The 13,157-nt window shown below is 37.6% G+C and overlaps 1 protein-coding gene across 2 annotated transcripts in view; it reads left to right on the top strand.

Annotated features, from left to right (window-relative positions):
- Positions 1 to 13,157, top strand: part of TTBK2 (tau tubulin kinase 2) — a 174,373-nt gene that overhangs the window by 126,382 nt on the left and 34,834 nt on the right. For both annotated transcript variants that reach the window (XM_075532131.1, XM_075532132.1), the window contains 3 exons: positions 2,984 to 3,141; positions 7,408 to 7,624; positions 12,283 to 12,494. In XM_075532131.1, the coding sequence (XP_075388246.1) occupies positions 2,984 to 3,141; positions 7,408 to 7,624; positions 12,283 to 12,494 (587 nt within the window). The remainder of the gene's footprint in view (positions 1 to 2,983; positions 3,142 to 7,407; positions 7,625 to 12,282; positions 12,495 to 13,157) is intronic.

The following is a 13,157-nucleotide window of genomic DNA, read 5'->3' as shown; positions in this document are numbered from 1 at the left end:
GAAAATAATAACCTATGTCTTATCAAGGGTTCATGAGGGAGGGGGAAGAAATGGGGAGCTGGTATTGGGCTCAAGTAGGAAGAGAATGCTTTGAAAATGATGGCGACATATAAGCAAATGTGCTACACACACTGGATGAGTGTATGGATTGTGATAAGAGATGTAAGAGCCCCCAATAAGAGTATTAAAGAACAAAATTTTCATTCCATTATGGCTGCTTTCACTCTACAATGGCAGAATTGAATAGTTTAAACTAGATAGTCTATGGTTTTTAAAATAGTTACTGTCTATCCATTTGTAGACTAGACCCCAGGCTAACTAGAGAACCTGACCAAGACCTTACCCCTTATGCGTACTCGAGAGGTAAGGTCAACAAAGATGAGCCACCAAAAGAAGACTGTGCACAACTCTAGATAATATGTTTCAACCATTGAATTACATGGCAATAAAAAGAAGTGAAATGGCCAGTGGACAATGAGGAGTTAAAAATACACCATCGTAATATTTGTGTAATGTAAGAAGACAGTACATAATTGTGTGTTTGTATATGTATTAATTTTTCCCAAAGACTCTTGTTTTATGTGGAAGACTATACAGTAATTTATTATAGTGCAATGAGAATGTATTAACTCTTGAGAACCGAGACCAGGAGCAGGGCAAAGTGAGACAGCTTTTACTTTTTACTTAATACTGCTACACAGATTTTCGAGAAAAGCTTAATTTTTTAAAAGGAAAGAAATTTTTTTAAAAAATTAAATTTACACAATTACTAAGTAGAACACTGACGTTAGAGATCTTGTCTGTCTAAGTCAAATATCCATGTGGTTTCCACTATTCAGTAGGGTGTGTAATTGTTCTTGGTGGCCAGGGGTTGAGTTCAAGCATGAATTTCCTAGGAGGAACTAGAGCTTGCAGTAAATATGGGGATAATATGAGCATGGTAAAATAGAAGACGATTGAGAGGTTGACCTTAGGTAGGGTTCATAATATGAGGATATGCACGGAGATAAATAGGAAGCAGGGGAAAAAGATTGTCTAGATCCAGAAAATTGAGTTTAAAAAATGAAATTGGAGAGCACAAAAGGCTACTGAAGGAACTAAATTAAAGTCTGAGGATGCTGGATAGATGACAGTAATAGCATCTTTATTGGACAAAATGAGATTCAAATAATATTAGTTGAAGATTATTTTAGTAACTGCTTAAAATGAATTAGAGTAGTAGAACTAGGTGGAGACAGGGAGGCCAGCTAAGGAACTGCTGGTTTAAATCCTTGAGTACAAAGGATATAAATATGTTCATAACAGCTATGAACTGGTATCAGAAGCTTAATGATGCAGAAAATAAGTTATCCCTAAATTTAATCAAAAGAGGCAAAATTAGAAGAGCAGATATTTGTGATTTGCTTTACATTTTATTGATTGCATACAAGATCAAATTCTCATTTACAAATGGGAAAATTAAGGTTCATGAAATTTGACCCAATTCACTTATTTATTGAGGGGGAAGGTAGTGGTCAAAACTCACAAGCAAAATTTAAAGTTGATTGCAGATATCAAATGTGGTATGCTCAGTGTCTGGAAATTGAAATAAGGAAATAGAATTTTAAAATAACCAGAACCCAATAACCCGCTGCTGTTGAGTCACAGCAACCTTATCGTACAGCGCAGAAACAGCCCACAGTTTCCAAGGCTGGCCCTCTTCATGGGAGCAAGCCATACAGATCTCTCTCAGGCAGTGTGTGGTAGGTAAAAGCCACCTACCTTTTAGTTAGCAGGTGAACACTTCACTGTGCTGCCAGGATTCGCTGAATTTAACAGTACTAGAGAGAAAATGGTTATGTCTATGACTGTTAATTGTAATAGAAAAAGATAAGTTGACATTTGAATTTTTTAAATGAAAATAGGAAAATTTCAAGTGTGTACATACTAAATTTTCCATGAGACCTGGTATTGAGACGTATAGCATCTAATGAAGGAAATGTTCGAGATTGAATAAAGAGAGAGCAAGCTGACTGGGATGTAAAATAACAGATGCTTCCTACGGATTCTTAAGAAGATAGAAGAAGAAAGAAAGGCCAAAGATAGGATACTAAACAGAGTAAGAGGAAATGATGAGTGGAGAATTTAAAATGGTGGTATGCTATCAGAAACAGTAAAAGAAAATCTTTGTGAATTTTTTCTCAAGACTAAATCAGAATTTAGTAATTTCAAGACAAAAAATATATCATATAATTTAAAGTAATAGGGCAAATTTAATTTTTATAATTTATGTATGTGCACACCCACATAATAATTTTAACACCCCTCAAAAGATTGAAAGCATGCACAATAAAGTTTTACATATCCTTAGCTGCAAAATTACAAGGTCAGGAGGAGGACCGGACTTTCTAAGCCTGTAAAGAGTTACAGTCTCGGACACTGACAAGGGGGCAGTTCTTCCATGTCCTATAGAGTCGCTATGTGTCAGTATTGACTAGAGAGCTGTGAGAAGGAAGAAGACACATCAATTGTTAACACTGATCATATTATTCCTTTCTCTATGTATTAGGATGAATCATATTAAAACATTCTTCTCTTTTGCCTCCCACCAAAAAAAGGGCCAAGACTATGATTCATCTAAACACATGCAGCACATTTTCTTTTGTCAAACCATTTTATATGCATGGGCTTCAAAAAGTTCGTGGAAAAGTTTCATTATTTTTTCATTCTATTTTCCTATGAACTTATTGAAGCCCTCTCATAGGATGAGAAATCACGATAATTCATGATATATCTTTCAAGAACAGATATTTTCCTACACAATTACAACATTAGTGCACATCTAAGAAACATCAATATTAATTCAGTGTCATTGTCCACCGATAGTCCATATTAAAATTCTCCTGACTTCATACTACAAAGCCGTCTTATGGTGCAGGAGTACTTTTTCTTCTAGAATAAAGTGATTGTTGACTCACTCAATTATTTTTTCTTTGTGATTTAGCTTCTTACATCCGTGTTTGACAATAGCATCAAGACTTTTGGTGTAATTGAGAGTGACCCTTTTGACTGGGAGAAGACGGGAACTGATGGCTCCCTAACAACCACCACCACTTCTACAACTCCTCAGTTACACACCCGCTTGACCCCTGCTGCAATCGGGTATGACCAAAACAGATTGCTTAGCAGTCTTTACTGGATGTATTTTATTGGTTAAAAAATGTCTTTTATTTCATCCACCTCATACCCCTCAAGATGACCAAAATGTTACAATATCGGGGAAATACTATGGATTTTATTGAACTAACGCGCCTATTATATATGCCTTTTTGTAGAAAGTAATAATAGATTATGGTGAAAAGGTTGCTTAGTTAAACTGGTGTTACTTGTAAATGTCAGGTTAAAATCAAACTCGGAAAGGGCATTTGTTGCATTTACTTATTTTTGTTTTATTTATTTATTGTAATGTTTCATTGTGAATGAGGTGGAGGTTTACAAAACAAATCCGGTTTTCTTTTTTTTAATCATTTTATGGGGGCTCGTACAGCTTTTATCACATTCTATACGTACACAAATTCAGTTTTCATTCAATAATTCATACACATTTTGTTTCACATCAGTTGCAGTGCTACAATGTAACTTAAGCATCCCACATCCTCCCTGTTTCCCGTTTCCATTCTTCCTCCTTTCCTAACCCTTCTTGCCATTGGAGCTTTGCTGATGGGCAGACGCTGCTCTTTGGATCTCAGATCACTGAGAGTTCTAAGAAGTTCTTACCTCCCCACTGTTACTGTCCACCTTATAGACTCTGTTGTTTGCCTGGAAATTGAGCACAAGGGTGAATTCCACCATCTCTGACCAGTAAACCTGAACCTTTTTTAAAAAAATCATTTTATTAGGGGCACATACAAGTCTTATCACAATCCATACATGCATCAATTGTGTAAAGCACATTTGTACATCTGTTGCCTTCATCATTTTCAAAACATTTGCTCTCCACCTAAGCCCCTGGCATCAGCTCCTCATTTTCCCCCCTCCCTGCCTGCTTCCCCCTTCCTCATAAACCCTTGATAATTTATAAATTATTATTTTGTCATATCTTACACTGTCTAACGTCTCCCTTCACCCACTTTTCTGTTTCCCGTACCCCCAGGAGTAGGTTATATGTAGATCCTTGTAATCTGTTCCCTTTTTTCCACCCCACCCTCCCGGTACTGAACTTTTTTTTTTATGATTTTGAGTTTTGTGCTGCAGGACCTTCTAGTATGATCCCTTTGAGAGCAAGGGGTAGTGATAGGAACTTTCTAGACTTTCTGGGCTCAGAGAGGAAGCTGATATTTGTGTGCGTATTAGTCTTTTTGACTAAGTATTACCATATATTTTTTGTTTACTGCACTCTTTGCTTGGAAAAGAGGGAGGCCAATAGTTGCACTTTATGTGGCTGCTGACAAGATTTTAAGACCCCAGCCCTACTCATCCACCAGGACTTAAAGCATTTCCTCTGTGGACTGTGTTCTGCCAGTTGACCTGCCTGTACCCTCCAACACTGATCCTGAGCTGAGCCTCCAGGCCAAGTGACTCATTTTCTCAAGGCGTTGCATTTATGTCTAAAAAATATATATGGGGCTCTAGAAAGAATGAGTCACAATTATATCCATACTGGGCTTAAATTAATGGGGTAGAAACATGCAGCATTATTTCTCTTGAGAATGATTTAATTTTCAAAGTGAATCAGGAATAGGTTATGGTTTATTTACTCTTACTCTTCTGCAACATCCACCAAATGTAGTTCCTTTGGGTCAGTGACCTAAGATAGACTTCTCTATCAAAAGGTTATATACCCAGGTACACAATCTAAAAAGGCACTGATAATGGTTCCCAGGAAAAAACATTATTATCCTGACAGTGGAAACATATTAACCAAGGTAGTTAGGCCTAAATACTACAATAATCACTAAGACCACAAAAATGAATAACAAAAAGATTATGATCCATATATAGTTCTTTGAAAAAAAAGAATAGAAAATAAAATCCAGTATATGTCAACTGAAGAGGACTCAGTAAAACAAGCATGAAGATGAAGGAAACCATAAGACAAATCCTAAATGGAATTAAATAGATCCAAGGATCTAAAGATATTAAAAACTACCTTGAATAAGAAATTTTTAAAATGACAAAATAAATAGACAAAAATAAATAAAGAGGAAGAAATGAAGTAATAGATGATTGATTCCAGGAAAGAAATGGAAGGGTAAAAACAAATTACTTCATAATCAGAAAGAAATAAAAAATGCAAAAAGAAAAGATTTAAATGAAGATTCAATAAGGAGCATTGAATAAGGGCTTTGAAAAAACAAACACTGTTGTCTAGTTGGTACTGACTCAAAGTGACTCTGTTGGATAGGGTAGAATTGCCCCTTTGAGTTCCAGAGACTTTGACCATCCCTGGGAGTAGCAAGCTCTTTTTCCCTTGGAACGACTGTGGTTTCAAACTGCTAACCTTGCAGATTGCAGCCCAACCACTATGCCACAAGGGCTGCTTTCAATAAGAGCAGGGGGAAATTAAAATAAAACAACAAGAGAAGGAAAATGATAAAAATAATTTTAAAGGGTCAAGGAACTAGGGCATTTAAAGGTTTTTTATCTACAAGTAGTGATTAGTGTTCATTATAATTTCTTGTATGAAAAAATTCATTACATTGAATTCATGTCTGAAAAGTCTCTAGTAAAAGTTTCATTTCTGATTTTTACCTTTATAAATCCTTCTGCTGAACTATTTAGACCTAACTACCTTGTTTAATATGCTTCCACCGTCAGTATAATAAGGTTTTTCCCTGGGGGACCATTCTGAGTGCCTTTTTAGATTGTGTTCCTGTGCCTCTTGATAGAGAAGTCTACCCTCTGTCATTGACCCTTGTAGAAAAGATGATAATGAAGGTCGTCAAATCAGATGGAAGCAGTGCCTGAAAAGCGTCGATCTTTGCTCTCTTCAATTTGTACGGTATTATGATGTCTTGGCCAGGGTCTAACTGTTATTTTTAGAGTAGTTTATCAAGAAAATGCCGATTTTGCTATTCATCATAATTGTGTGTACCAGTATTGTGTATGGGAGAAAGCTTTTCCTGCTTGTAGAGATTCCAGAACACTTCTCAGAAGATGTTACATGTGTGCTAAATAATGTGTCCAATCAACAATATTAAAAATAACCATAACAACAAAAAGTAAAACGATTTAGTGTGTGGAAAGGAGCTATGGCACAGAAGAGCTGGCAGTGGCCTTATCACTCAGTGAATAACTGAGGGGTAGAGCACCATTCATGTCAGTAGGATCTCAGCTGACTTTGAAAGCAATGTAAGCAAATACTGACGCATATTTATTTATATGTGCTAACTGGGAAGCAAGCTGTCAGAGTAAAATATTTTCCTGCAGGATCATGCAGGTAGAATTATATGAAAATGAATAAGTGCAGAATTTCTCATTTCCCTTGGAGGGCAAGACTTTTCTCCCTTCTCTGTGTATTCCTACGGCCTTACGTATAATAAGTGCTTAGTAAGAAGTCTATAAATGATCAAACAAATACACAATACACACAGTTTAAAAAACTGATTGATGAGACAACTGCTTAGTTCCATTGGGCTACCACATGACACACATACGGTAGTGTCCTTTGTAATTACACTTTCCAACTTTCTGTCAATAATTGTCGCTAAGAATAATGGAGAATAGAGAAGTTTATTATAATTGCCAAAGACTTCTTGAAACATGTATCCAAGGCAGTATCCAACTTCTAAAGTATTGTCAAATCAGTAAGTTATTAGAATTTGTACTTTAAAATCAACTTGACTAGATAAGCTAGTAAAGTGAGTAGGTTTACCAGGGAGGAACACGCTCTGTTCTGTGTACAACTAACCGTAGGAGGCCTGAACAGCAGCATTTGTCTAGAAACAAAGCGTGAAAGGCAGGAAGGGCAGGAAAGCAGGATGAATGTAGAACCCATCAGGGAAGCAGGGGTAAGAGTGCTGTTACACTGAGGGAATTGTAGCTATGTCATGACACAGTATGTGTATAAATTGTTGAATGGAAAACCAATTAAAATACAGACAACAATTTAATAAAATCTGTAGGACTCATGTGACCTGAGTCCTCAAGGGTTTTTTTTCCTTCCTTTTTTTCCTTTACTCTCATAATTGTGTATGGACCTCATCACTTAAATCCAGAAAAAGTAGATATTATTTTTTAATTCTAGTATTTTTTTCCAACAATTTTATTGGCACATAATTTATATAACATACAATTGAGTAGGTCAATAGTTCAATCATATCAAGGGGAATTATACAATCACCACCACATCTATCTTAGAGCACACACACACCCCATGGTTAAATCGCCTTTATTAATATCTCTATCTTTTTTCTCCCTCATTTTCAGAATTGCCAACGCTACTCCCATTCCTGGAGACTTGCTTCGAGAAAATACAGATGAAGTATTTCCAGATGAACAACTTAGTGATGGAGAGAATGGCATCCCTGTTGGCATATCCCCAGATAAATTGCCTGGATCTCTGGGACATCCTCGTCCCCAGGAGAAGGATGTATGGGAAGAGATGGATGCCAATAGGAACAAGATAAAGCTTGGTATTTGTAAGGTGTGTATTTCTTGCATAGATAGTAACATCTTTGTATTTGCTTATTCTTTTTCTCCTATCTATAGCATAGCATCATTGTGTTAAGTCTGAGTAAACTAGGGAAACAAATCCACAGAAAAAAAAAATATATATATATGAATGAGAGTTTTATATAAAGGGTAAGTGTACATTAAGAAAGCATCCTAACCCTGCTGTCCAAGCCCATAAGTCCAACATTAGCCCATATGTCCGACACCAATCCACAAAATTCTCCTCCATCTCATAAAACACACACAGTGACACCAACTGCAGGAGAAAAGCCGAATCAGTAAACGTGTAAGCATCTCAGTACTGGCAGGGGTCTCCACAAGGCTGCTCCAGCACCCAGGGCTGTATCGGGGTAGGTCCATGTGGCTTCTCCTTAGAGATATCTTGCAGGAAGTGAGCCTTCCCAACTGAAGCAGGGAACTGGCTAAGGCAGCTGCATCCTGGTCCGACCATCAGAAAGCAAGAGACCCGAGAACTAGAAAGGCGAGGCTCACTGAGCCATTTATCCCTCCGCCCTTCAATTAACCCCACGTGTTTATTGGCCAGGTTGGTACAATAAACCTTAACTATCTTAATCATCAGTATAAATTTTTAAAAATCATTTTGTTGGGGACTTTTATATCTCTTTTAACATGCCATACATCAGTTGTATCTCGCATATTTGTACATATGTTGCCATCATCATTTCCAAAACATTTTCTATTTGAGCCCTTGGTACAAGCTCCTCTTATTTCCCCTCCCTCCCCCACCCTCATGAATCCTTGATCAATTGTATATTGTTGTTATTATTTTGTATCTTACACTGTCCCTTTTCTCCTTTCACCCACATTTATGTTATTGGTCCCCTTCAGGTGGTGGTGGGGGCTATATATCCAACCTTGTGATGGGTTCCTCCTTTCTTCCCCCTCATCTCCCTCCCTAGATGATTCTAAATTTTTAATGAGAATTGGAAAGAACATTGTATTACTAATGATATACATATCTGTAATTGTAATATTTTTGCTAATTCTACCACAGCCAACTCATGAAGACCAAACATTAATCACCATCTTAATGTTTTGTGGGGAAGATAAAGGTTTGGTTGTTGGTTGGTTTTTTTTTAAGACAATGAGGAGAAAAAAAGAAACATCTATAAAACAGAAGTGAATAATTTTTCCAAATGATGTAACAGGGTTTTGAGCCCTTTCTTTAAGGTGGAACATTGAAGTATAAGCTCCCATTCTGAAAACAGCCTCAAGTGGAAATGAGGGAGTGAAGGTTGGACATGGTCTGGAATCCATCTTAGCATGAGCTGACAAAGTGGATGTTGAATAAATTACATGCTTTTTTTCTTCACTAGGATTGTGAGCAGGCCTGCTGAGTATAAGGGAGATGCATATACCTTATTTAAATGGTTAATTATTTGTTGTCTTGGGATAAGCTGCCCCCAAATTTCTCCTTGATCCTGCTCTTGCTTGTCGCATAAAGCATTTTAAGCTCAGTAACAAGGTGGTTTCTCAGTTGGGCTGCCAAGCACAAGGTCAGCTATTTGAAACTCCTTGGGAGAAAGATGAGGCTTTCTACTCCCCTAAAGTTTTCATTTCAGAAATTCACAGGGGCAGAGAAACTCACTTGCTAAGAGTCAGAGTTGACTTGATAGTAGTGAGACACTATATACTGCATAAAATCTAGGTTGTATAGATTTATTCATTATTTCTCCTACTCACCAAGCTTTTCCTGAGCACTTTATCTTTTCAATTCACTCAGGTAGATGCTGTGAGTATCCGAACCAGTTTCATATATGTAGTCTTTGTATAAGGTTTTAGAGACAAGGGATGAGCTATGAAAGAAACATGAGTATTAGTTAATAAATTTTATTTAGGGATAATGGGAGCTTTAGAAATCAAAGGAACTATGTTAAAAGGGTTTAGGGTAGTCGAGGGAGGTTGGAGTCCTGTGAAAGAAAAGGAGAGACCTAGCCTGGTATAGAGGCTACAAGAACCATATTGCACCGAAAAACAGAAACGGGTTTTAATAAAGACTCAGTAGCAAGCTGCAATAGAATTTGGTGAAGAAGGAGTTAAGGGGGGGGGGGGTCTTCCCTAGCTGCAGTCACTGCCTGCTGTTTTTATTGCAGAGAGTAACTTTATTGCAGGAACCAGTAAGTGAAGAAAGAAGGAGCTGGCAGATAGAAGCAGAGAAAGGAACTAGGTAGGTAGGTAGGTAGGTAATTTCAAAGGGCCCACCAAGCAAGAGCAAAGAACAGCACGAGAGAGAACAAAGGATGATCTGGGGTATTTGAGTCCTTGGTCTCCCTAGAACTCTTTTAGACAAGAGGGTTCCCTCTAGTCTTTCTGGTTGGACCCTTCGAGGCTGCACGGAATGAGATAGGGAGCATGGATTTGTTTGTAAACAAATCGTGGAGGATTTAAGCTGCTTAGAAACTGCAAACATTCTCGCTATTGGACCCTTTACTTTGGAAGCTTTAGATTAAGATTTCTTTTATTGTTTCTGTTGACTCTCAGTCATGGTGGTGTATGCCTTTTGGTGTATTTAACAATCTTTAGTTTTTTACTCATTAATTGATAATTGGTGGACATCCATAGGTCTAAATGGAAAATTGAAGAAACCTTCCTTCCAAGATTAGCATCTGCTCTAGGATAGCCAGAGTTTACCTTGAAACTGACATGAAATGGGCCCCATGTGTCTTGGGTCTTGGTGACACTGATGGGTTAGTCATTGGGCTGCTAACTTAAAGGTCATCAGTTTAAACCTACCTGCCTTTCCTTGGGGGAAGATACTTAAAGATTTAGACTCTGAAACCCTGTATAATGTTAATTTGAGGTGGAATCAATGGCAGTAAGTTTGGAGTTTTTGGAATCTGAATAGAAGTCCTGTTGCTACATAAAACATACAACTTTCCTCTAGTTTTTAAATGCTTCCTCCCCCCCACTATCATGATCCCAATTCTACCTTGCAAGTCTGGCTAGACCAGAGGATGTACACTGGTACAGATAGGAACTGGAAACACAGGGAATCCAGGACAGATGACCCCTTCAGGACCAGAGTGGCGATACCTAGAGGGTGGAGGGAAGGTGGGGTAGGAAGGGGGACCCGATTACAAGGATCTACATATAACCTCCTTCCTGGGGGATGGACAACAGAAAAGTGGGTGAAGGGAGACGTTGGACAGTATAAGATATCACAAAATAATAATAATTTATAAATTATCAAGTGTTCATGAGGGAGGAAGAGGGATAATGAGCTGATATTAAGGGCTCAAGTAGAAAGCAAATGTTTTTTTGTGTTTTTTTAAAACATTTTATTAGGGGCTCATATAACTCTTATCACAATCCATAAATATACATACATCAATTGTATAAAGCACATCTGTACATTCTTTGCCCTAATCATTTTTAAAGCAGAAAGCAAATGTTTTAAGAATGATAATGATAACAAATATACAAATGTGTTTGACACAGTGGATGCGTGTATGGGTTGTGATAAGAATTGTATGAGCCCCCAATAAAATGATTTTTTTTTTAAAAAAGAAGACCCATTGCTCACTCTACTCCCAGCCCAAGGTTTGATGGTTTGATATTTTTATGATCATTCATTGTGCTGCTGTAGAAATCTGTCCTTAAAGGAGTGCTGACGGTGTTGTGGGTTAGACATTGGGTTGCTAACCACAAGGTCAGCAATTCAAACTCACTAGCCACCCCTCAGGAGAAAGGTGAAGCTGTCTGCTTCTATAAAGATGTATTGTCTTAGAAACCCTGTATAGGGTCGCTATGAGTTGTAATCCACTCAGTGACAAGGGGCTTGGTCTTTTGGGTGTATGTTTCTCTTAGAGGTCTGTCCTTAGGCAGTCTCATCCGCTCCTTATTGCTATAGCTCAGGGTTTTTGTTTTGCTTTAAAAGGGGGAATGAGGCAGGAACTACTCAACTTTAGCATCACCTGGTAACTCTTGTGAAATTAGTTTAAAGAGAATGTTTTAGTAGTTTAGTGGAATGAGATCCTTGGAAGCATCTAGTCAGATTAGTGCAAATAGGCAAATAGCCAAGGTCATTAGTTTTTTAGATACTGTCTATACTCAAGTATAAGCTGAGTTTTCCAGCACATTTTAATGCAGTTTTGTGGTAAAATTAGGTGCCTCGACTGATATCTGGGTCGACTTGTCCTTGAATACATACGGTAGTTTATTCCTGTAAATCCTCTTTCACTCACCCACCCCAGAGGTGAAAAAAAGCCAAAGTTCCAAAATGCAAATAATACTGAAACTGAGACTGAATTAAGAAAACTCATGTAATAAATGGTACTGGGTACCGCGAAGGATTATGTGCTTGAATACGAAATGTTAGTGTTTGAAATCCACCCAGCAGCTCCATGGGAGATAGACAGACTTGGCAATCTGCCATACGGACATAATCGAGATGTTCTATGTCACACACATGGGGTTGCCTTGAGTAGAAACTGACTCCTTAGCAACAAGCAGCAGCAAGCAGGTATGTAATCAAGTTAGGAACTCAAAATAAACTAATGTTCTGAGAACACATCCCAGTCATGTGTTTTATTTTAAAAGGTTTTGGTCATTCCCCTCTTATATAGGATCTGAAATGTGTTTCATGGTTTTATTTTCTATTTTGTCCAGGCTACTACAGAAGAAGAAAACAGCCATGGTCAAGGAAATGGTTTGCTGAATGCTCCAAGTCTGGGTTCACCCATTCGGGTCCGCTCAGAGATTACTCAGCCAGACAGAGATCTTCCACTGGTGCGAAAGTTACGTTCCATCCATAGCTTTGAGTTGGAAAAACGTCTGACATTGGAGTCAAAGCCAGACACGGACAAGTTTCTTGAGGCCTGGTATAAATGGCTTTTCTTTTTAAAGCTACTAAACTGCTCTCTTATTTCCAGTATAGTAAGATCTTTACATTATGAAACTTGGTATTTTTAAAACACTGATTAGATTAAGCTATTACCTTTATCCATGCTTTTAAATACCAGTTTCCTAACTCTTAATATGAATTGTCTTCTGATATTGTTTCAAGTTCCCTAGCACATTCTTTGGTTTTGGAAAGTAGTGGAAACTCGTAATATTTTAGCACTAGGTATAAGTCAAATGAACGTTTTTGTGGGAAGGTAATTTTACATGGAAGGTGATCACTTTTCTTGGAATAGAGAAAATGTAGTGTTGAGAAGAGAGAGAGTTTATAGTAATTGGCAGGAAAGATTCCTATCTACACGAAGGCGGGGAAAAGTCAGATATGTGCACAGGATAGGCTGTTCAATCCAGTGCAGTAAAGTCCTACTATGAGCAAGGTTATGTAGGAAAATTAAACATGAATAAGTTATTTTTGCCTTCCCGAACTTAACATTCCACACTGAGAGACAGAAAAGGTGAAATTTTAAAGAGCTAAACATAGGTAACAGTTTGTAGTTTATAGGTATGAGGCCCATTGTCTCTCTAAGAAATTTTGCTAACAGAAGATAGAAGTGAAAATATTTTAATTCTGGATATTTTTAAGT

This window comes from Tenrec ecaudatus, chromosome 14 (genome assembly GCF_050624435.1).
Source record: "Tenrec ecaudatus isolate mTenEca1 chromosome 14, mTenEca1.hap1, whole genome shotgun sequence".
Classification (NCBI taxonomy): domain Eukaryota; kingdom Metazoa; phylum Chordata; class Mammalia; order Afrosoricida; family Tenrecidae; genus Tenrec; species Tenrec ecaudatus.
Note: the sequence above shows the minus strand (reverse complement) of the source record. Positions and strands in the feature narration are given on the sequence as shown.